Here is a 23,236-nt window from a genome sequence, read left to right as displayed (position 1 = left end):
AATGCAAGCAGTGTCAGAACTGATATAGGATGGAAAATAGCTCCATGCTCCACATGATTTATGTAATTAGGAATACTATGGAAACCAGAAATAGCAAAGCAAAGAAAGCAGTATTCACAAGCAGGTTTTATAAGGGACCTCAGAATCGGCTCTGAACTTGTTGAATAATCTGTTCAGTATTCTAGAATCTCCCTGCTGGAAGCAGGGTCCTCATTATAACCACAAGAGCGCTAATAAAGGTTAGCTTCTGAATCAGGGATTAGAAGGCTCTTTTCTTTTTGGGAGCTGCAAACTAGTAACTTTGATGATCTTCTTGAAAAGGAAGACAAAGCACACTCCAAGAACAAACAATGTTTCCACTAACTAGGAAGGTACAGAAAACAGAAGAAAATGATACGCCCTAAATACTTCGAAAGGAAGTATAAATAAGTCTAATATATTTTAAAAAATAAAATTTATTAATCAGTTACAATTAGAGAACACTCCATTAAAAGGATTGACTTAAAATGACAGTTTTGAAATATAATAGAATAATTGGTTAAAAATAAGTCAATTGACTTTTCAACCCCAACCGTAGATTTTTAACATGAGTATGAATTACTTTTTAAGCATTTTAGTGGATATTTGTAATGTTCTATACCCAAGACAATTCATAAGTGTCCTTAACAAACCTTTTTCTTTTATGTAGAGTTCTTTTTTACTCTGTTTCTGGAGCTAAGTGCATTAAAGATTATTGCATAAAGATGTGCAAAAACCAAAGGCAATTATTTAGAAAGGACAATAGACACTTTTTAACCATGGAAAGAGCATAAACCTAGATGTTGCTATGAGCTAACAAGGCCCATGAGAGTCACTCAAAGAAAAAAAAAATTTCTTTCCCAGTGAATGAACACCAGGGTATTATTTCGTGGATAAACCACGAGTTTCTCCTTTAAACTGCTACTCAGAGATATTGCCTCACTCAGTAAGGTTAGCTGGCTCCTATAATTCTACATTCCTTTAAAACTGGTGTGCACAGGTACACATAGCATTTTTTCTGAAGTTTGAGGCCTTTATTACAGGTGTTCTACCTATTTGCTCTTATTTACATAATAGCAACCAGAGCTTTGCTTTTCTGTAATTTCAGTATTTTCATTAAATAGGGCCTCAAAATTTTTATTAGATAAGTGGTTTGGAAATTACTCATTCATTAAATTTATCAATATACATAGATGAGTCCAATGTGATCATTCCATTGGGATCATTATCACCACTGGAGAATAGCTTTTTATCCATTTTGTTTATTCTCAAGTTATGACTACAGGGTAACTTTAAATGAACCCAATAGTTTCAACGCGTTTGGACTGAGGACTGAGGATGCTGAGTAAATAGATCATTTAACTGAAAGGAGTAATTTCCCGGGTAGAGTTAGTATTGAGCATCATGGGTAAACAGATCTTATGATTGAAAGTAATAGCTATATCAGATTCATAACTATCAATAGATACTTTTCTCACTCATGCTGTTCCATTTCCTTGCATTTGTTTCTCCTTTTTTCCATCTGCGAATATATTCTTGTCCTTCAAGGTTTGTATCAAATGTTATGTTCTGTGGCAAAATATCCCATGTTACTCAGACAGAATGGAGCTGTTCCCCTTCTATGCTTCCCAGAGCATTGTTTGTAATTTTATTTCCCCTTTACTGATTTGAATTAATTCTTATCTTTTCCACACCCATTTCCATCCTCCAGTAAATCACAAATGCTTTAAGGTTTTGGGACCATAGTGGGTTTTGGTTTGTAAAAGCAGTGCTCAATAAATGTCTACCAGACAAATTAAAAGTACTTTGGATAAGCTGCAGACAGTCTTTCAGGCAAATTTTAAGACCATGAGTTCAACTTATGCACAAAGACTATGCACACTTAGAATCTGTAACTTTCTGTGATCAAATGAAAATTTGATCAAAATTTAATAATTATTTATAGGCTAGAATTTTGAAGCACATTTAGAATATGTACAACTGTTTTGTCTTAATTCTCCTTATAAAAGATCTTAAAAACTAAGAAGGAAATTATAAAAGAAAATGATACATTTTGGCAATGAAGCATTAACAAGCCAGAAGGCCAGAGGTGGGTACTTAAAAAGTCTTGGAAAAGCCTCATGTGCTCTATCCTACCCTGTCATAAATCATGCTACTATAGGAAAAGGCACAAAATAAAACCTATGTAACAAAGCAAAAATACTAGGTTAAGGTCAAAATAGCCACTGTAAATACTAAAAATGATACCCTCTAAGAACACCAAAGACAATAAGTTCAAAAGCTATTCATAAAAAAGGAAGCTGTTCAGCCTTCAAGCACTTCATTACTAATAAGAAGTTTGAACTGATTTGGATTCATGATGGGAGCAGTACAAGAATTTTTGATAAGGAGGCAAATATCTCCCTAAAAAGAAACCACAAAGCTAATGGAACTTTCCAAGTAGAAATAGACTGGAGTGCCTGTCAAATTCTATACCTAGAGAATATAAGTCTTTTTCCAAAAGTAACATCTTACATTAAAAGAGATACTTTGCTTACTCGTTTGAATCTGCTATGGAAAGCTAAAAAGAGGATTTTTTTAAATTAATATGTTTTCAAAATGCACTGGAAATAATCAAAGGCTTTAATAACCTACTGTGAATTAAAAATTAAAATTCATGCCAATTAAATATCCTGAGTCGTAATTTACATAATACAGTAATCTTCACATTTCAGTCTGAGTACATAAGACTGTGGGAAAAAAGAGCACTGTCCAGAGCATAATTACCTATAAAGAAACTTCTACATGTTCTCTGGCAGCAAGTTTCAGATCTCAGTCTCAAAAATACTCAATTATTGTTTAGCAGGACATCATTTGGAAATTCTCCCATTCAGTTGGAATTTATTTTTAAACAAAGTTTACCTAAAAAGTCTTTTTTGGAGGAAACAAAGTGAGCTCTTTAAAGATACTAAGACTTGACTACTTCCCATCCAGGAAGTATGCCTGGAGGTAGTATGAGTTAGTGCCAAGGTATGTGTGTTTTTTAATGCTCTTTATCCATAGTTGGAAAGCTCGCGGTCCCTGAACAACCAGCAGATGCCACTCAAAAGCATAGTCTGCTGGGAAGATTGAATGAGGTAAAGCATACTGTCTCCAGTATTGCTTGATTTCTATCAGTATATTTTTATTCAAACAAAACTAAACTAACAGCTGCTGTGTACTTTTGTTTATGTGCTATATGTCAAATGTTACTGTCCCTAAGGTACTTATGTGAAAAGATTTAGCAGGCATTTTCTTAAATACCGATGCCTACCCAAATTTGGATTTTTCCTCCACTGAACAAAATGACAAGTACACGATTGCTATACTTAGAGCAATCTTTCACAGCTGCTTTAGTTTTTCAGTGATCCTATTAAACTGACGGCATATTGCCTGTGGGGTCTACAGTGTTATAATACTGCTCTAAGAGACATTGATTTGTATGATAGGATCAAACAGAATAGGGATGCATTGGGGGGAAGAATTTCATAGGTCATATTGTTTTTACCTGAGTAAAATTTAATTTAGACATTGTGACCTTTGCAGAACACCTGGTTATTTTAATTGCTGATATGTGGGTGAACATTGACATTGGGGCTTAGAAAGTAGGAAATCTTAGGTCTCCTCTGTTTTGAAAATGCATCCTGAGTCATGTCTTTTCTTAAACTGAACGAAGTAGCTGTGCATTAAATATGCTGGCACATCTTCTGCTCGAGCAAGTGGACCGAAATGGTGTGAATTGTTAATGCCTTGCTGCTTTGGTTCACGGCTTGTGATTGATCATTTGTAACTATATCTACTCCTTGTTCCATGAAATCAAGTATGGAGTAATGGGTTCATCAGATTTTGGGGTTAAATTGAGAGTGAAGAGGTACTGTGTGTGGAAATAAGAGTTGCCATGTTCAGGGCTGGCCTTGTAACAGCATGGAATCTAAAGGCGATATTCAAAACCACTTCACTCATCATACGCTTACTGATTCTGAATAGGGCCCATTTGCAGGGGACATTTGGTAGTTTTCCAATACGCTTTATGCCTCTTTCAACTTCCACCACCATGCACATCTTTTTTTCATACATCCCAGTAGCACATTGGAAGAACAGGTCAGCATACACAATTCATTTATTTAAATAACTTGATTTATACAAGTAGAAATAAGCTGGGAATTCTATTGTGCCTTGCCTTCCCCCTCAACAAAAATAATAGTGTGTGTGTCTTTGAAAATAAAAGTGTTTTGTGAATTCAGTTCCTTGGGCCTCTTAAATATTTGGTATTTAATAATAACGTAAAATAATTGAACTGATACATGTACAACTTTATGGCTACTTAAATACTGAGAATTAACATTATCTAATCTATTTTATGTGCTCATGGACTATATCAATATAGTAATTGAATATATATGGCCGGTCTTCTCAAACTAAAAAGCTCTATACAAAAATGTAAGGTCTTATCTTAGAATTAGTTTTGGAAAATACAATACATGGAACTTAATAAATAAAACAAACAAAAACTAGAACTAAAGACCTTTAGAAATGTCAGTATATAATTGTTTGCTTAACAACTGATCCTTTTTTTTGCATTATTATTTTTTATTTTTATTACTACTGAGAAAAGCTTAATCCAAATGGTGGTAACTGAGGCACCACTTAACTTTTGACCCCATAGGAAAAGATGAAACAGAAAACATCCTAAAACTTAGGAACAAAATCAAATATACAAAGCATTATATGTATAAGTAACATCAAAAGCAAGCTAACTGTAAAATATTTCCCTTTTTTTAAAGATTTTATTTTTAAGTAATCCCTATACCCAAAGTGGGGCTCAAACTTACAACTCCAACGTCAAGAGTCTCATGCTCCACCAAAGTCTCCACCAGAGTCTCATGCTCCAGCCAGGCACCCAAAAATGTTTCAAAATTCTACTGTTACATTATAAAGTAACAAGTAATATAAATCTAAAAAAAATGTAGCTGGATTCTTTTTCCTTTTTCTTGTTAATTTTTTTCTTTTTTTCTTAAGTCTGAAAGCAGGAATAATAATAATACTTGTCATACACAACCTAATTTAAACTGCCCTAGGTATCACTTAATGTGGGTAAAGCTATTTTGGTCTCCTTAGATGCAAATGCTTGATCAATATATTACATTCAAATATTTTATATATTTGAATCAGGATATATATATATATTGTGAAAAATTTATATATATGAAAAATTTATACTTTTTAATGTGACAAACTAAAAGGTCTTAATAGTTTAAGCAATTAAAATGGAGAGCTCCCTTTTGATATTCATTTCTCAATGTTTATTTCACAAAAGTAGAATCCTCTATAGTTATTATTTTTACATAGTTTGTCTACTATCCCATCTCTTCTGAAAACTTTATGGGGAAGAAAACCTCTCTATACTGAGTCATGTTCTTTTACATGGAGAGCTCTGTTTTAAAAAGATTAAACAGTAATAATTAAGCTATTTGTTTTCACTGGTAATTATACTTAAGTTTTTAATAATAAACCTCTAGGATCATTGGAACATCATTAAAGTAAGGGTAAGATCTCTGGTTCAAAGACTGAGAATAAGAAATAAAAAGCAGAAGCTATAAAGAAAGACAAACTCCAGGAGAAGATAGAAAGAACAAGGACTTGGCTAAAACATTACATAAATACTGAAGCAAGTTTAGCCCAACGAAACCTAGAAGTGATGATCATATCTTCATGAATAGAAAAGAGAGTCTATGTTTTAAAGACTTCAAAAGGGAATTTCTGAGAGATATTAAAGTGTCTCTGAGCAGATTAGACTGCTTTGTGGATGTTAATATCACACAATTCGGCATTCATACATTTAATAAAAGATGACAGTGATCCAATTATAATAGGAGTTCTCCAACTGCCACCAGAAAAAAACCCTTCTTTTTTTAAAATCAAGCTTTTAAAAATTCTTAATATTCTCTATGGATCAATAGTAGAAATTTAAATCAGTGATTACTTTCTGTTTTTGTTCAACCCAACTCTGATGCCTTGAGGTCACTGGAAGTCACTGAGGGACATCTATAAGGCGCCTTGGAACCAAGGCAAAGTCACAGGGTGCATAGTCTTAAGGGAAATCGAAGACTTCTCCTGAGAGACATCTTTCCTACACAAAAGGGCTTTTAACTGGCTGCCTTTGTATAGTCCAAAGAAGCCTAGAGAGATTTAAGGGTTGATTCATAACCACCAGCATTTGGCATCCCTCTTCAGCAAAAGGTCCGAGTTTTGCATTTTATAAAATATAAGAAATAAAGGTAAATAGTACTGGGACCCAAGGATTGGAAAGGGGCAAATGTAGTTAATTTTAAAGAAATCAGGGCTGCTTGGGTGGCTCAGTCAGTTAAGCATCTGCCTTTGGTTCAGGTCATGATCCTGGAGTGTTGGGATTGAGCCCCATGTGAGGCTCCCTACTTAACACACACTCTGTTTCTCTTTGTCCCTCTCCCCTGCTTGTGCACTTGCTCGCTCTCTGTCTCTCTCTCTCTCGCTCTCTCTCAAATAAATACATAAAATATTTTTTTAATATAAAGAAGTTATTATACCCATAAGTTTGATCTTAATCCCCTAAAAAGTTTTGGAAGAGATTTTAAGATGAATGGTTTGTGAACTCTTGGAAAAATAAACATTAATCACTAGGACCCATATGGAGTAACTCATATAGTAAATAAACTCATATATTAAATAAATATTTAAGGAACAGAGAGGAAGTTTATTGGGGTAAACAGGGAGACTCTTGGGGAAATTCCTTACATGGGGTTTGACATCTCTAACAACAGCATATCACTATTATTTATTCCAGTGGGAAATAGATCCTAATCGACTATAGCTACCATCTATTATTCTTAAGCAAGGACCTACTGCTAAATCTGTATGTCTCTTCCCAGATAAATGGTTATATCTGCAACAAGGTAAGAGAACATACAATGTCTGCAAACCTCCTGTTTAGGTTTTCTACTTAGAATTCATGATTGCTCTCCTTTGATGTTTCTATTTGAAAATGATAGAGAAAGTTCTGATTTTGTGCTTGTGGAGAGGGTGGTTAGGTTATGGACATCGGGGAGGGTATGTGATATGGTGAGTGCTGTGAAATGTGTAAGCCTGATGATTCACAGACCCGTACCCCTGGGGCAAATAATACATTATATGTTAATAAAAATAATTAATAAAGAAAGAAAATAAAAAATAAAAGTGAGTGCCTGGGTGGCTCAGTCTATCAAGGGTCTGCCTTTGGTACAGGTCATAATCCCAGGGACCTGGGATCGAGCCCCATGTCGGGCTCCCCGCTCAGTGGGGAGTCTGCTTCTCCCTCTGCTCCTGCCTCCCAATTTGTGGGCTCTCTCTCTCTCTCAAATAAAAATAAACTAAAAATCTTTCAAAAAGTGATAGAGAAATATGTCACTTAGCATCCAAAACAAGGTAAGAGAAAGTTATGAATGGATACTGCCTTGGATCCCAAATTTCTTTCCTGGAGAAAGTAATAAAAGGAATCAGAATGAAGACACACACACACACACACACACACACACACACACACACACAGTTGTCCCTTATGGGTCTTGACTTATTCTTAGCTAAAAAAGCAATACCACTTACAAAGCCCAAATTATCTGGACCATTGCAGTTCCACATTTAGCAGAACAGAAGCAGTAGTGATAGCAATAAAAGAGTAGTACTAGGCATTTTTAGGGCATAAAGAGAGAGGGAAGCATTTGACTAGATACCTTCTCAGTGTCCTGAATTTCCCACTCACATCAAAAGGCATCTATGGGGGCACCTGGGTAGCTCAATTGAGCATCTGACTCTTGATTTCAGCTCTGTTGGTGAGAGTCATAAGATCAAGCCCCGTGTGGGGCTCCACCCTTGGTGTGGACTCTGCTTGGGGTTCTCTCTCTTCCCTCCATCTGCCCCTACCCCAGCTAGTGAATGCTCCCTCTCTCTCTAAAATAAATAAATAAAATCTGGAAGAAAAGGGAGGGCATCTAATTACAATGTTTCTAGATAAGGGCAGCATCCCCAATTTTTATACTATTTTATGATTTAGTCCTGAGTTAAACATGGGAATACAGACAAGACTACAAAATCTCTGTCCTCATGGAGCTTAGAATCTAGAGGACAGACAGATATTAAATAAATAATTCCCAGTGCAGTTTTGTGAATTATAATTTAAACAATTAGTATATACAGGGTGCCATTAGTATAACAAAGATACCTGTCCTAGACAAGGGAGGAAAGGAGCATAGGAGCAAGGCAATGTCAGGAAATCATTTCAGAAAAAGAAATATTTAAAATAAGACCTTTAAGATGAGTAGGCAATAGCTTGCAAGATGGTTAGGGTGAGAGAGAATCCAAGTAGGGAAAACATTATCCGGTGAGGTACCAGGGCTTGAAGAAGAATAAAATGTTTGAGGAACAGAAATGAAAAAATAAGATGACTTGAGTGAAGAGATGAAAGGAGCCAGTAGTACTAAGTGAATAAGGAGAAACTGGATAGGGGCCAAATCATAAAGGTCCTTTAGGCCATGATAAAGATTTAAGCATGGGTTTAGTATGAAAAGTTATGATAAGATAAAATCACTTACTTTTTTGAAGATTTTTTTAAGGGATGCCTGGGTGGCTCAGTGGGTTAAGCCTCAGCCTTCGGCTAAGGTCGTGATGTCAGGGTCCTGGAATCAAGCCCTGCATCAGGCTCTCTGCTTGGCGGGAAACCTGCTTCTCTCTCTCTCTCTCTCTCTCTCTCTCTCTCTCTGCCTACTTGTGATCTCTCTCTGTGTGTCAAATAAATAAATAAAATCTATAAAAAAAATTTTTTTAAAGATTTATTTGACAGAGAGAGACACAGCAAGGGAAGAACACAAGTAGGGGGAGTGGAAGAGGGAGAAGCAGGCCCCTCATGGAGCAGGGAGCCTGAAGCAGGGCTCGATCCCAGAACCCTGGGATCATGACCCAAGCTGAAGGCAGCCACTTAATGACTGAGCCAGCCAGGCACCCTTAAGATTTTATTTTTAAGTAATCGCTATACCCAACATGGGGCTTGAACTTACAACTCCGAGATCAAGAGTCACATGCTCTACCGAGTCAGACAGTCACCCCATAAAATCATTCCTAAAGATAGTGTTACTAGAGTGATACAATCTAAGTTGGAGATAGGTGAGCTCGTAGATTCATAGCTACATGAACAGTCATATCCATGGAAGATGACTATAAATCTGAGGCAGGAACTTTATTAACATTCTAGAGATCTCTGTCCCTAGTCAAGGCATAGTCAACATTTAAAAAAATATTTTTATCAATAACTTAGTGATAAAATTGGTATTCAGGCCACATTTATAAGGGAAAGCAAAGATGAAAGAAACTGTTAATCCCTGAGTGACAGATTAAGTATCTGAAAGATCTTGTAAGGCTAAACTACTACTACTATTAAAATAAAAACCTGGTAAATAGAAATTTCAGAGGAATCAATGTATGCCTATAAAATCAGCAGTACAAGTACAGGATAAGGAAGAAGTGGCTTAAAGCAAATTGTGAACAAAACCTAAGGGGCTCTATTTGTCTTTAAGATCAATTTAGGTCAATGATCTGATGTCTAATAGAAATAGTCATGCAATTGTAGATTATATAATGATCTGGGTGAGGGGAAAGGCAGGGGATGTGATACTGCTTTACTTGTCATTGATTGACTTGGGAAAACATATTCTGATAAATTATGAATATTTATGTTCTAAATTTCAGAAACTCAAGTTATGGCTTCATCTACAGAAAGGTGGTAGATTTGTTGTAAAAAGAATACTTCATCTTCTTCAGTTAAGTTAGAGAAAAAACTGGAAGAAAGTAATACACATCTAGGGAACAGATTTGCTAAAGAAATGGAGGAAAAAGTAAACTGGTCTCAAGTAGGCTTCCCACCATGGGACTTAAACTCATGACCCTGAGATCCAGGGTCACGTGATCTACCTTTTGAGCCAGTGAGGTGTCCCTAAAATGGCTTTAAAATATGCTTCAATCTTATGATCAGAATAAAGCAGTATATGCATGAAAATAAATAAAAGAAGATAGGGTTATTTAGCTGGAAGAAGAAAGAGATCTCCTAGAATAAAGGTAACTATCTGATTCAAACACACATTTTTATTTTATTTATTTAACTGAAAGAGAGACAGTGAGTGCAAGAGGGGGTTAGGGCAGACAGAATCTCAAGCAGAATCTCAAGCAGACTCCACTTAGGACATTCATCCCAACCCTGAGACTAGACCCCATGACGTTGAGACCATGACCCCAGCCTAAATCATGACTTTGAAGCTTAACCACCTGAGTCAACCAGGTGCACCAGAACATGCATTTTTAGCAGATAAGACAAAGAGGAACTAAAATCCTGAAGGCCAGATATGAGGGTATCCAAGTCTGACTACTCTTAAAGATGTTATTATAAAAGGGGGAAATACTGTAATTGTTACAAAATCACAAACAGTTAACTGGAACCCAGTGAAACCAACCAGAGAAATAAAGATCTTGGAGAGTAGAGTCAGAGCAATCCCCCAAAGGAGGAAGAATCCACAAATACTGTGAAGAGGTAACACTTATGTTACAGATAAATTAATAGAAAGAGCAATTGGAGAATCTCTTTTAAGGATGAGACAACTATCCAAAGAGTGCTCATGAAATCTGAATAAACTGCAAAGGGGAATACTAGGAAGATTAATATCAAATACTCAAAAAAAGTATTTAGGGAATAACCCAAATTTCTGGGTCTAAGATTAAGAAAAGGCAAAGAGAAGATAAATTATGCAAAGAGAAGATAAATTATATTACAGAAGATCCAGACACAGCAATAATAGATCAAGGAGTCAGATCAAAATTCGATGTTAGACTGTGGGAAAATACATCCTGGGTAGGATTATTTAACTCAGGGAGGTGAAAATGGGTAGGACTGGTTTGAACAAAGGATGATATTGACAAACTTGGAGCTTATTGACTTCATATCTCTCACTATGAGACGCGCTGCAAGAAAAATATCTACAGGAATATGTTAGAAAAACACAAGAATGAAACAAATAGCAAAGGGAAAGTAAAAGAAAAGAAAGAAGTCCACTGCAGCAAGCAATACAGCCGGTGCCTGTTAGAGAAGGGAAACTTTCTGAAAGGAATTGGAATACAGTAGAGACAAATCCCTAAATGCTGTAGAAAGAGATGACAGAAATGTTAAGACCAGAAGCATCCAAAAACTGAGCAAAGACCCTGTCTACAGGAGGAAATGACATTGTGCTAGTCCTCCTGAATACTAAGACCATGAGGGTCAGAAACATAAACAGCCACTTCAAATCAGAAAACCATGGAGCAAAGTTACTCTCTGATGGGAACTGATATGAAGATGAGGAGGAAGCTGTGTTCACAAAGTAGGGTTTTTTAGCTTAAATGATTCCATAGACAGAGGCCATGACAGCAGCCGTTATGAGTCAGGATTGAAAGTATTGCTCCTGAGGCAAGAAGGATGTTTTGCCACCAGAATTAGAATTAGGGTGCATGAGAAAGTTGGTGTCGACTTAATTCAACTTCTCAGGTCCTAAGGGATGACACCCATGGCAGGAGCCCAGAAGGTAGTTGCTGGAGGAATTCTAGTTCAAACTAGGCATCCACAAGTCATCTGGCTGACACAGGGAAGAATAAAAATTAAGGACTTTTAATTTCTTTGAATTTCAACTTGAGGAGTTGGAACTATTTTTGGATTTTAACTCACAGAGGTAAATTAGTTGATTTTGGAATTCACTTCTGTGTAAATGTAAAAACTTGGGATTTTCATTTCTTCGGAATTTTGACTTTAATTTCTTCACAAAAACTCCATAATGGACGAGAGTTAACATTCAAGTTCAGAGTATGTTTTTGGAATTTTGTGATTGAAATACGTTAGTCCTGCCATTTGATCTCATTGCATTAAAGAATCTCCGAAGAATGTGTCAGAAAATGGCTATTTTGGACAGTGCTACTATGTATAATTTGGGGTGAGGAATGGAATAGGAAATGAACATTCAGTGTTCAAAGCATGGCCTTGGAACCAATTTAATTATTTTCTAAGTCATTTCAGAATCTTCTAGTGTACATTTCATATTACCCACCAGAATCTAGAAAGATCCACTCAGGAGCAGGGTTTGGTTACTGGAATAATAGGTCCTAAGAGACTTAAGGTCCTTGAGAGAGAGTGACTTCTCTGGTTCACCATAATGGAATAATTAAGCCAAAGAAGCCAAGAGAACAAAAAGTTAGGAAATATTAGGGGGAATGAGGGTGTTATTAAACAAATCTGTGTGCTACCACTGTTATATGCTTCTGTAATACCAAACAGCTCAATAGGAGAAGGATGTCCATGCAATACAGAAGTTTGGTTGGAGAATATGTGCTTTTTCCTAGGCAAAGGAGGCCAACAGAGAAGGAGTAGAATTCTATTCTTCGCCAGGAAAGAAAAAAGATTTTATCTCGGCTACACCACTGGGTTTCTTGCAGGACTCTGAGGGAGTTTTGCTTCCTCCTGTGCCTTCCTTAAAGGAAGCCCCACTGGCTCAACCCTCCAGTTGGTTCCATCTGCATTGTCTCATCCTCTGCTGTTTTTGTGCAGCTTTACTATTCCCTGAAACAGTACTCTAAGATACCTATCCAGGCTGTTTACAGGATCTCTTAAGTTAATAATTATTATTTAAGTTAGTATTCTGGTTTTTAAGGTGCATAGATTTTAAATGATTTTCCTCAACACTATTATTTTCATTGCCTTGTAATTTTGATGGGAGTGATTCTGCAGAATGCATTTTTTGCATTATGTTCTAGCAGAAATGCTGTATTAACATGTTGACCACATATAGGAATATGGTATCTTTACAGTGTGGATAGTTCTCTTTTACCTTAGAAAGAATAGATCTTTGCAGGAGCCATAACTAAAGAACTTTTCCACACACAACAATATGAATTTCTTTGTTAAAATCTTCTATGGTTTGGAAATCTAAAAACATAAACAATTTTCAAAACCCATGGGTTGTTAAGGGTTTCACTAGACTTGATAAAGTAAAAAGTTTAGTGTTAGGTCAATTGTGCTCATTTCTCACAGCACAGGAAAAAACCTTCAAAGTATATATGATTCTAAAGAAGAAGCATTTTGTGTATCTTTTACTTTTTAGTCCTTGGTACAATTATATTTCTAATCTGTCTTTATAAATAAAAAGTCATTGCCATGATCTTAACATTAGACATGATTTTTGGATCTGACATAAAACAAGCAAACAACAAGAGTCACACATCAAATAAGAGTATTAGTGATTATTTAAATTAAAAGGTAACTTTCACATAACACTTGACCTTTTCTAAGCTGAAGTTCAGAAGACCATCAAATATAAAAGTTTAGGGACTTCAATCATTTGATGCACAAATTATACTAACAAACAAAGAAAAAAGAAATGCAAAAATTTAATGTTAAGTGACTAGGGTGCTACAGACTGGAAGTTCCTCCAACAGGATTAGCTTTTTGAGTATGTTAAGTCTAGTGAACTTGTTATGCTTCCACATGTTAGTAGTTGCATAGGCTAATTTCAGCTGGCATAAGCTTTTATAAGTATGCAAAAACACAGGGCAAGGCATGCATTAAAATGTGATAATAGCACACTTCTGGGACACGTGAAGCATGAGGCACGAATCTGAATGCCTCCGGCATCCATGAAGCATCACACCTCAGAGTCAGAGCTTTTATGTTTCGATAAGTAATTTTGTTATACCGCATTTGGGAGGGGAAAAAATCAACTTTCTAAATATAAATCTTTCCCTTTAACAGGGTTCCTTATAGTTTTAATTCTAACAGTTTATTCAAATATAATTTTTTAATTCCTGGTGAGCTAGAAATAATTCAAAGCTGGATAGGATCTTAAGAAAATGTGTTATTTATTTTGTTAATGCAAGTTTGAGTGATTATATAATAATTTTTTTCCCAAAGATTTTATTTATTTATTTGACAGACAGATCACAAGTGGGCAGAGAAGCAGGCAGAGAGAGAGAGAGGGGAAAGCAGGCTCCCTGCTGAGCAGAGAGCCTGATGTGGGGCTCGATCCCAGAACTCTGAGATCATGACCTGAGCTGAAGGCAGAGGCTTAACCCACAGAGCCACCCCGGTGTCCCAATTATATAATATTGTTGATCATAAAGATCATTTTGGCCAGTGTGATCAGGGGGACTGCAAGAAAGAAGAAATAAACTTCCATATGATACCCTCTGTATCCTCCCCTTAAAAAAGACCATAAGGAAGTATTCCCCGTGTTACATATGCCTTACAGGTACATAACAAGCTAGTTAACTGGTATGTCTACAGAAGTTTTTAAATCTTCAGATAAAAACTCCTAATAAAATGAAAAATAATTATCATATCTAACACAAACAAAAACGACCAAGAAACAATTTATTTACTTTCTAAATTCACAAACACACATATAATCCCTGGCAGAAAAAAATTTAAGAGTTATAACAACAAGTATCAAAATATAATAGTAGACACTTGGAGTATTAGAATGATAAAGTCAGTAATGGTTTGCTTTAATACAGTATAAGCAAGGATATTAGAAACAAATGTAGGTACTCAGTATAGCCATATCCTAAAAAAAACTTAAAGCTTTCCAGATCTAGCCTTGCAGTTTAAGTATGCCACTTAATATTTTGGCCCTTTTCAGGCATATGGAGTTAAGACTTAAAGGAAGTGATAGGATCATAACAGTAGTACATTTGGTAGTACTAATAGTAACACTACTAAAGTAATAGAAATTACAACTAAAGCAATAAAAAGTAAATTTCAAAAAGTAAAAAATAAATAGTAGCAATTACTACTATTAGTAATTTAATAGCAGTACAATATGGAATTCATGGTATTTTTGTTTTTAAAGACTAGCAAATCAGGGCTTTTAGAAATACAATGGAGGTCTCATATTTTGACAAAGACATGCAATGAAATTGTTTGAAAACACATTCCATAACTTTTGAAAATCTCTAGAAGTTAACCAAAACAATTAAAAACATTTTTATCTGAACACAGCAGTATGATTTCTCTTTTCTCTTCTGAAAGCTGTATACCATAGAAAATGCCTGTTAAATTGTGAAAATTTACCAGTTGCTTTTGTTTATTAAGTGATGGCTTACTAAAGTTAAAATACTCATTTCTTTTAAACCTAAACTTGAGCTGCGCTATAGGCTGAATATTTATGTCCCCCCAGATTTCAAATGTTGAAAGCTAATGTGATGGTATTTGGAGGTAATTGCATCATAAGGGTAGAGCCCTCCTGAATTGAATTAGTGTCCTTATACAAGAGACCCCAGAGGGCACTCTTGCCCTTACTACCAATAAGTACAAAGTGAGAAGATAGCAATCTATGAATCAGTAAAGGGGCCCTCAACAGACAATGAATCCACCAGGGCCTTGATCTTGGACTTGGACTTCATATGCATAAGAAATAAATTGTTGTTGAAGTCACCCAGCCAATGTACTTTTGTGATAGATGACCAAATGGACCAACACATGCTAAAATAAAAATTCCTCAAAATTAATCCCTTTCATAATTCCCTTTTGTATAAGAATGACATATTTATCCATGTTAAAACTAAACTTTTATTATAGCTGTTTTCTTTTTAAATATATAAAATAAAAGCAAAATTATGTAAGTACCTTTTGAAATGTTAGAGTTTATAAAATCTTTGTCACTTACCTTTTGAAATATCTTTAATTGTTCTGCCATACCAATCATAAAGATATCTGGCTGGTGAATTTAGGTTCATTCTCATTGTGCAAGTATCTAAAACCTACCCAGGGAGGGAAAAACCTGTAAGTAATTTATTACAGTAAGCTCTGGCTGAATCAAATAAACGTTTAAAGTCCTTTCTATACTAAATGGCTATAAAAATTATACCATAAAATAATATTTGATGATTTAGAAAATGTTTCTATTATATGAAAAGAAAAAAAGCAGTTAAAATTATTAGATCACAATTTTACTTTAAAAACACAGAAACAAGGGGACCCGGCTGGCTCAGTCAGTGGAGCATGCAACTCTTGATCTCAGGGTCATGATGTCAAGCCCCACACTGGGTGAAGAGCTTACTTAAAAATAAATAAATAAAATAAAAATAAGCTAAAATATATAAACAAATCTTAATAAAAAAGAAAAAGATACAATGAATATTAAAAAGCAGTTACACTATATTTAATAAATGCTAGACCTATAGGAAATTTTGACATTATTCTTGCTATTTTCTATATTTTTCATTAATTTACAATGAAAGCATATTACCTTTAAATTTGGTCTTAGCACAAATAAATGGAAAGATATACCATATCAATGGAATGGAAGAATTAATGTTAAAATGCCCATACTACCCAAAACAATCTATAGATTCAATATAATCCTAATGAAAATACCAATAGTATTTTTCACAGAACTAGAACAAATAATCGCAAAATTTGTATAGAACCACAGAAGACCTGGAAGAGCCAAAGCAGCCTTGAAAGGGAAGAACAAAGCTGGAGGTATCACACTCTCTTATTAAGCTATATCACAAAACTAAAATAACCAAAATAGCAGGGTACTGGTGCAAAAACAGACACACAGACTAATGGCACAGAGTTGAGAACCCAGAAAAATCCCACACTTGGATGGTCAATTTATGACAAAGGAGGCAAAAATATAAAATGGAGGAAAGATAGTCTCTTCAATACATGTACTGGGGAAACTGGACAGCTACATGTAAAAGAATGAAAATGGACCACTATCTTATACCATACACAAAAATATAAAACTCAAAATGGAGTAAAGACCTAAATGTAAGACCTGAAGCCATAAAACTCCCAAAAGAAAACAGAGACAGTAACCTCTTGGACATTAACTTTAGCAAAATATTTCTAGATATGTCTCCTCAGGTAAGGGAAACGAAGGAAAAATAAACAACTGGGACTACAACAAACAAAAAAGCTTTGGTACAGTGAAGGAAACCATCAGCAAAATGAAAAGGCAATGTACTGAACAGGAAAAGATCTTTGCAAAGGTATTTCCAATAATGGGCTAATATCCAAAATATATAAAGAATTCATACAAGTGAACACTCCAAAGAACCCAAATAACCCAATTAAAATGGGCAGAAGACCTGAACAGATATTTTCTTCAAAAAATATATAGATGAACATAGACACATGAAAAGATACTCAACATCACTAATCATCAGGGAAATGCAAATCAAAACCACAAGGAGATATTACCTAAGAGCAGTCAGAATGAATAGTACCGAAAAAGAAAATACATAACAAGTGCTGGCAGGGATGTGGGGAAAAGAAAACTTTTGCACACTATTTGTGGAAATGTAATCTGGTGCAAATGTAAATTGGAAAACAATACAGATTCCTCAAAAAACTAAAAATATAAGTACCATACAATCCAGTAATTCCACTTCTGAGTATGTACCCAAGGAAAATGAAAACATGAATTTAAAAAGATATATGTACCCCTATGTTTATTGCAGTATTATCCAGAAGCCAAGATACAGATACAAGATACGGAAGAAACCCGAGTATCCATCAATAGATGAATGGATAAGCATATATATATAGAATGCATGTATATACAGTGAAATATTACTCAGCCATAAAAAAATGAAATCTTGCCATTCCTCACAACATGGGTGGACTAATGGGTATTATGCTAAGCAGGACAAGTCAGACAAAGACAATTCTATAATTTCACTTATATGTGGAATCTAGAATAAAAAACAAATAACAAACAAATAACAAAAACAAAGAGAAACACATTTATGAATATAGAGAAAGAACTAGGGGTTGCTCAAGGAGAGAGAGGTGGACAGATGGGCAAAATAGGTAAAGGAAACTAAGGGGTCCAAACTTCCAGTTATAAAATAAGCCCACAGGAATGAAAAGTACAGCATAGGATATATAGTTAATACTATTATAATAATATTGTGTGGTGACAGATAGCATATGGCTATCATGGTAAGCATTTTGTAATGTATATATATGTTGAATCACTATGCTGTCCACCTGAAACAAATATGTCGACTATACTTTAATTAAAAATTAAAATAAATAAAAATAAATAAATTAGGTCTTAAGGTACTTTCTTTGGGTTTTAAATTCTTTCCCAAGTGTCCTAAAATCAATTATATTGTCTGATCACAGTTCACCTTAATAACTTAGGTTGTTTGGGTACAAAAAAGTGAAATTAATAAACCACATTTCAAGGTTTCCCATAAGTCTGAATCTCAAGAAATTCTTTCAGTGGTTTCTAATATTGTAAAGTTGTTTTCTCTAATATTTTATTTTATTTTAAGATTTATTTATTTTAGAGAAATAGAGAGTGAGCCGGGAGAAGAACAGAGTGAAAGAGAATATCCTAAGCAGATCCCACACCCAGCATGGAGCCCAAATGGGGCTTGATCCCACAACCCTGAGATCAGAACCCCAGCTGAAATCAAGGGTCAGATGTTCAACCAGGTGCCCCTGTTTTCTCGAATATTTTAATATTTTGATCTGTCTTGTTATAGCCCTTGTAACAATGACCTTTTCAACATCAGTGAAGACTTAAACATGCATCAGTTAGAGGGAAAGTTCTACTCACAGCATGAGAAAAATTAAAGTAACAAAGTGTGCTGGAGAGTATCAGGTAACCTCATGCAAGTTTTATTAGATTTTTGAAAGTGACTCCCCAAACATGAATCACTATATCCATTTCTAAGTATATAATAAGGGTGCTTGGGTGACTTAGTTGGTAGGACATGCAACTCTTGATCTTGGAATTGTGAGTTCAAGCCCCACATTGGGTTTAGAGAATACTTAATAATAGCACTGGGATGGCTCAGTCAGTTAAGTGTCCAACTCTTGGTCTTAGACCCGGGTCTTGATCTCAGGGTTTTAAGTTTAAGCCCCACTTTGGGCTCCATGCTGGGCATGGAGCTGACTTAAAAAATAAAATACAATAATTAACTTAAATCTTTTTTTAAAAGTATATAATACATTCTAAATCCAAATTGAAAATACTTTGTCTTCTGTTTTCACTATTAATGGCTATAATGTACTACTGCTTTTGTGTAACCTAAAACTATTGAAAGATAACGTGGATTACATGATTACAAAATAAAAAGAATATCTTTTCATTGCTGTTAACACCCTGCCTCCAGTTCCGCTCAATTTTATCCTTACCTTAAAGATTTATTTACTGGGATGCCTGGGTGGCTCAGCTGGTTAAGTGGCTGCCTTCGGCTCAGGTCATAATCCCAGTGTCCTGGGATCGAGTCCCGCATAGGGCTCTTTGCTCAGCAGGGAGCCTGCTTCTCCCTCTGCCTCTGCCTACCACTCTGTCTGCTTGTGCTCACTCTTGCTCCTCTCTCTCTCTGACAAATAAATAAAATCTTAAAAAAAAAAAGATTTATTTACTTATTTTTAGAGAGAAACGGGGAGAGAGGGAGTGCATGTGAGCCTGAGTGGGGGGAGGGGTAGAGGGCAAGAGTGAGAATCTCAAGCAGAACAGAGAGGGGTAAGGCCAACTCTGGGCTGGATCCATGACCCTGAGATCATGACCTGAGCCAAAATCAAGAGTCTGATGTTTAACCACCTGAGGAGCCACCCAGATGCCCCTATCCCTACTTTAAAATTGAAAACTGTAATCCTAGTCCTAGCCCAACCAACTCATTTTCTTTGTGACAACAAAGATATTTAAAGAGCTTCATGTGTATATAAAGACAAACTTGTACTTTCCTTTCAGTCTGGAGAACAACTTTCAAACATTGTGACTAATTTGCTTTATCTAATTGCTCTATCAAGTGATGTGTGTTGCATTTAAAAGGCAAATATCTAATTGACTAACTTAATTTGACAAATTGGCCTTTACTGGATTACGTCGGAGGTTCTCAGCCTTCATTCTACCCCACACATGACCAATAATGTTCTCATGAGCCACCAAGTCCCATAGGCATTCACAGAATTGTGTGTGTTTCTTGCATGCTAGCTGCAATCCAATTTGGGGCAATTTTTCCGAAATGTATTGCTACCCTTTTTCTCAAAATCAGGAAGGCATATCTGTTTATGAGTAAGACTGAAGTTACAAGAATAATCCCAGACCCTCTAACTGATGATGAAAATATTCACAATATGAGTGCTTTACCTAAATAACAACGTTCTTGCAATGTATTTCACAAGTGATTATAAACTCTGTCATGTGGAGCAAATCTATGACCTCCAATCTGCCTATTTGGAGGGTATCAGTGCAGGAGTTCAGTTCCTGACCAACAGCATGTGTTCTCACAAGTCAGATACAATTCTTCCTTGGAATACCTAAGCTGGAATAGACCCATGGCTGGGACTGGTCCTTGCCACTCAATAAAAAAAGGTTATAACGCTGGTGACTCCAAATGTCACTCTTCCCGCCTTCCCTCTCACTCTTTTGGGTTAATTTCTTTAGAGATTACTACATATAAACTCACCTTGGATTCCTATCCATGGGCTGGAACCTTTACTAAAAATGCTTGTACAGCAATATTCAAAATAGAAGAGAGAAGTTATCAGAAGAAATTGGAATTTTGTCTGTGACTTTAGACAGAAAGGGGAATGAAACGTACTTCCTGACATGGGCATGGGATCCACCCTTGTGTTTTTAAAGATAGTTTACTGACACAGTTCACCTCTGAGTAGCAAAATTCTCCTATTGGTCGCTTTATTCCATGTGACTTTGTCTCCAGGGATTATCCTTTTACCACCACCACCAACCACCCTCTTTGTCAGAAATAATAACAGGAGACAATTCAGTACATGTTCTTCCTTAGCCAGTCTCTCTCATCACTATTAAGAATCTATGTTTGGTCCCATAGAGCCGCCTCCTTTGGTTCCCCATGTTCTTGCTCTTTCTGTTCTTTATGTTTAGTGCTCAATTTCTTAATATTAAAAATCTATTTCTTAAAAGTTCAGTGAAGACCTCTGGAACAAATTATATTCTCTAGTTACTAGTGAACATTCAAATATCTAAATATCCTTCTCCAAAGTTATAATTTCCCAATTAAACTAAACTAAATGTGAGCTATTTAAAGATGGTCCCATTTATTTCAACTAAAATTTCAATGATTTAAAAAATTATTTCAAATAGTGCTGTCTTAGTGTTTTAAAAAAAAATCAGTCAAGTAAAATTACACAGCTTTCTAACTCTAAGATCCCTCTTTTCATTGTGCCAAAATATCAGTAAAAATGTTTGTGCAAGCCAAATTTTAAGAGTTAAATGAGTTTAAAAGCCAGGATTAGAAAATCAGATACTAGAAATTAATAATGCATCAGCAACACTGTCTTTCTCTCCTACTTTCAGGATAAAAGATCCTTAGAGCGTTTAAGCAGTGCCAACCTTCAGGAATCATTTTCTCAGAGTAAATTATCAGTGGTATGAATTAGTATCAGTACAAATTTCTGTCAAAAGCCCTGAAATGAAGCCACTACTTGTCAGGTCATTCTTATAATTCACAATTATTTAACAGTGTCATCTTGCTGTAATATTAAGGTTAATTAAAATACCATTTCCACTCATCTGTACCTGTTAAACTTGCTAAAATATTATTTTTACAAATTCACATTTTGTTACAAATTCACATTCCTTCTGATACTGAAATTTAAAGCCATCATGCTGTAAAACCAGACTTTTTGACACGCAGCTGGGAAGAGATTTTCTACAAACTCTTTTTCGTTTAATCTGTTAATAGTTCTGGGAGTTACCTCTAACCATTGGCATATCTGGTGCAAAGTTTGCAGTTTCTGGAATGGTTACCATGGAGGTGGTATGGTTACACAGTCTAGAGCCTCTGGGTTTGGAATGTCCTTACCCCAGTCCAAATGAGAGAGCTCAGTATCACCCATGGCCAAGTGAGCCAATCGACAAGCCATTAGCTCCAACAAGGCCCTTCTCCTCAAAGACATGTTTTTATATGTTTACATTCAGAAGTATAAGCCCTGATTTATACTTTCCCGTAAACCGTTTTCAAAAGGTCTTCTGTGGCAAGGGTCAGCAGCCTACACATCGTGGGCTAATTCTGGCCACAGCTTGTTTCTGTATGGCCTAAGAGCTAAGAATAATTTTTACAATTTTAAATATTTTAAAAAATCACAAAAATGACAACAGCATTAGTATTATTCATAGTTAACCAAACTCCATGGTCCCTTGATACTGCCCAAACCTTACACTGACCTTAGGAAAGAAAATAAGAAAATCTCCTTACATTCATAGTAATTCTCTTAGTGGCCTACCCAATATTCATTTTTTGCCTCATCCTTGCTGTCCTGATTTTGTTTAGAGGTTCACTTTTACAGCTTTGGACTTGAGGTAAGCTATAGTTACCTTGATTGATCTAGGTCAATCATGGTGGTCCTATGCCTCCTGTCAGTTTGGGAGTAGGCACAATCTAGTTCTGCCAATGAGACATGAGAAAAGGCTTCTGGAAAAGGCTTCATCATTCATAAGGAATAGATAGTCTTTCTGCCACTGGTTAAAATTGTACCAGGCTGTGTACCTGGCCTGTTACCAACATATGAAGGAGCATAAAATCCAGAAAATTAAAAATAACGTCACTGGAGGGTACCTGGCTGGCTTAGTTGGGACAGCATGAGACTCTTGATCTTAGGGTCATGAGTTCAAGTCCCTTGTTGGATGTAGAGATTACTTAAATAAAACTCAAAAAAAAAAAAAAATCTAACTGGAGGCCTATCATGCTATGCTTAAAACTATCCTACTCCTGGATTTCTTGCTTCCTTTTTGCTTAAGTCTGTTTAAATCAGGATTCTGTTATTAGCAGCTATCATCCTACTAATAGAAAAAAGATGTTTTTTGGCCCAGCTTCCTCAAATGAGGAACACTGTTTCAACTAACTCAATGGGTATTTGTACAGCAAATATATTACAACAGTATTCACTATATAAACCTAAGAAGAAAATCATTAAAAACCCAGAGAAGAATTTTAAAAGAAATTTAGCAAGCTGAAAATAGTGAAAATTAATGGATAATTATGAAATTCATTGGATTACTAAAAATATTTCACCTTTGGCAATTAATTGTACTTGTTTAGTAGAAGAGAATACAATTCATCATGAATACTTTGAGAAAGGGAATCTGTTGTTATAGTTTTTTTGCTAACTGAAAGA

At 35.5% G+C, this 23,236-nt stretch overlaps 1 protein-coding gene across 4 annotated transcripts in view; it reads right to left on the bottom strand.

The window, feature by feature from the left end:
- The window catches only part of DCDC1 (doublecortin domain containing 1), a 440,084-nt gene that overhangs the window by 346,582 nt on the left and 70,266 nt on the right, over positions 1–23,236 (bottom strand). For all 4 annotated transcript variants that reach the window (XM_059406535.1, XM_059406544.1, XM_059406519.1 and 1 more), the window contains one exon: positions 15,774–15,867. In XM_059406535.1, coding sequence (XP_059262518.1) covers positions 15,774–15,867 — 94 coding nt within the window. The remainder of the gene's footprint in view (positions 1–15,773; positions 15,868–23,236) is intronic.

This window comes from Mustela nigripes, chromosome 1 (assembly GCF_022355385.1).
Source record: "Mustela nigripes isolate SB6536 chromosome 1, MUSNIG.SB6536, whole genome shotgun sequence".
Classification (NCBI taxonomy): domain Eukaryota; kingdom Metazoa; phylum Chordata; class Mammalia; order Carnivora; family Mustelidae; genus Mustela; species Mustela nigripes.
Note: the sequence above shows the minus strand (reverse complement) of the source record. Positions and strands in the feature narration are given on the sequence as shown.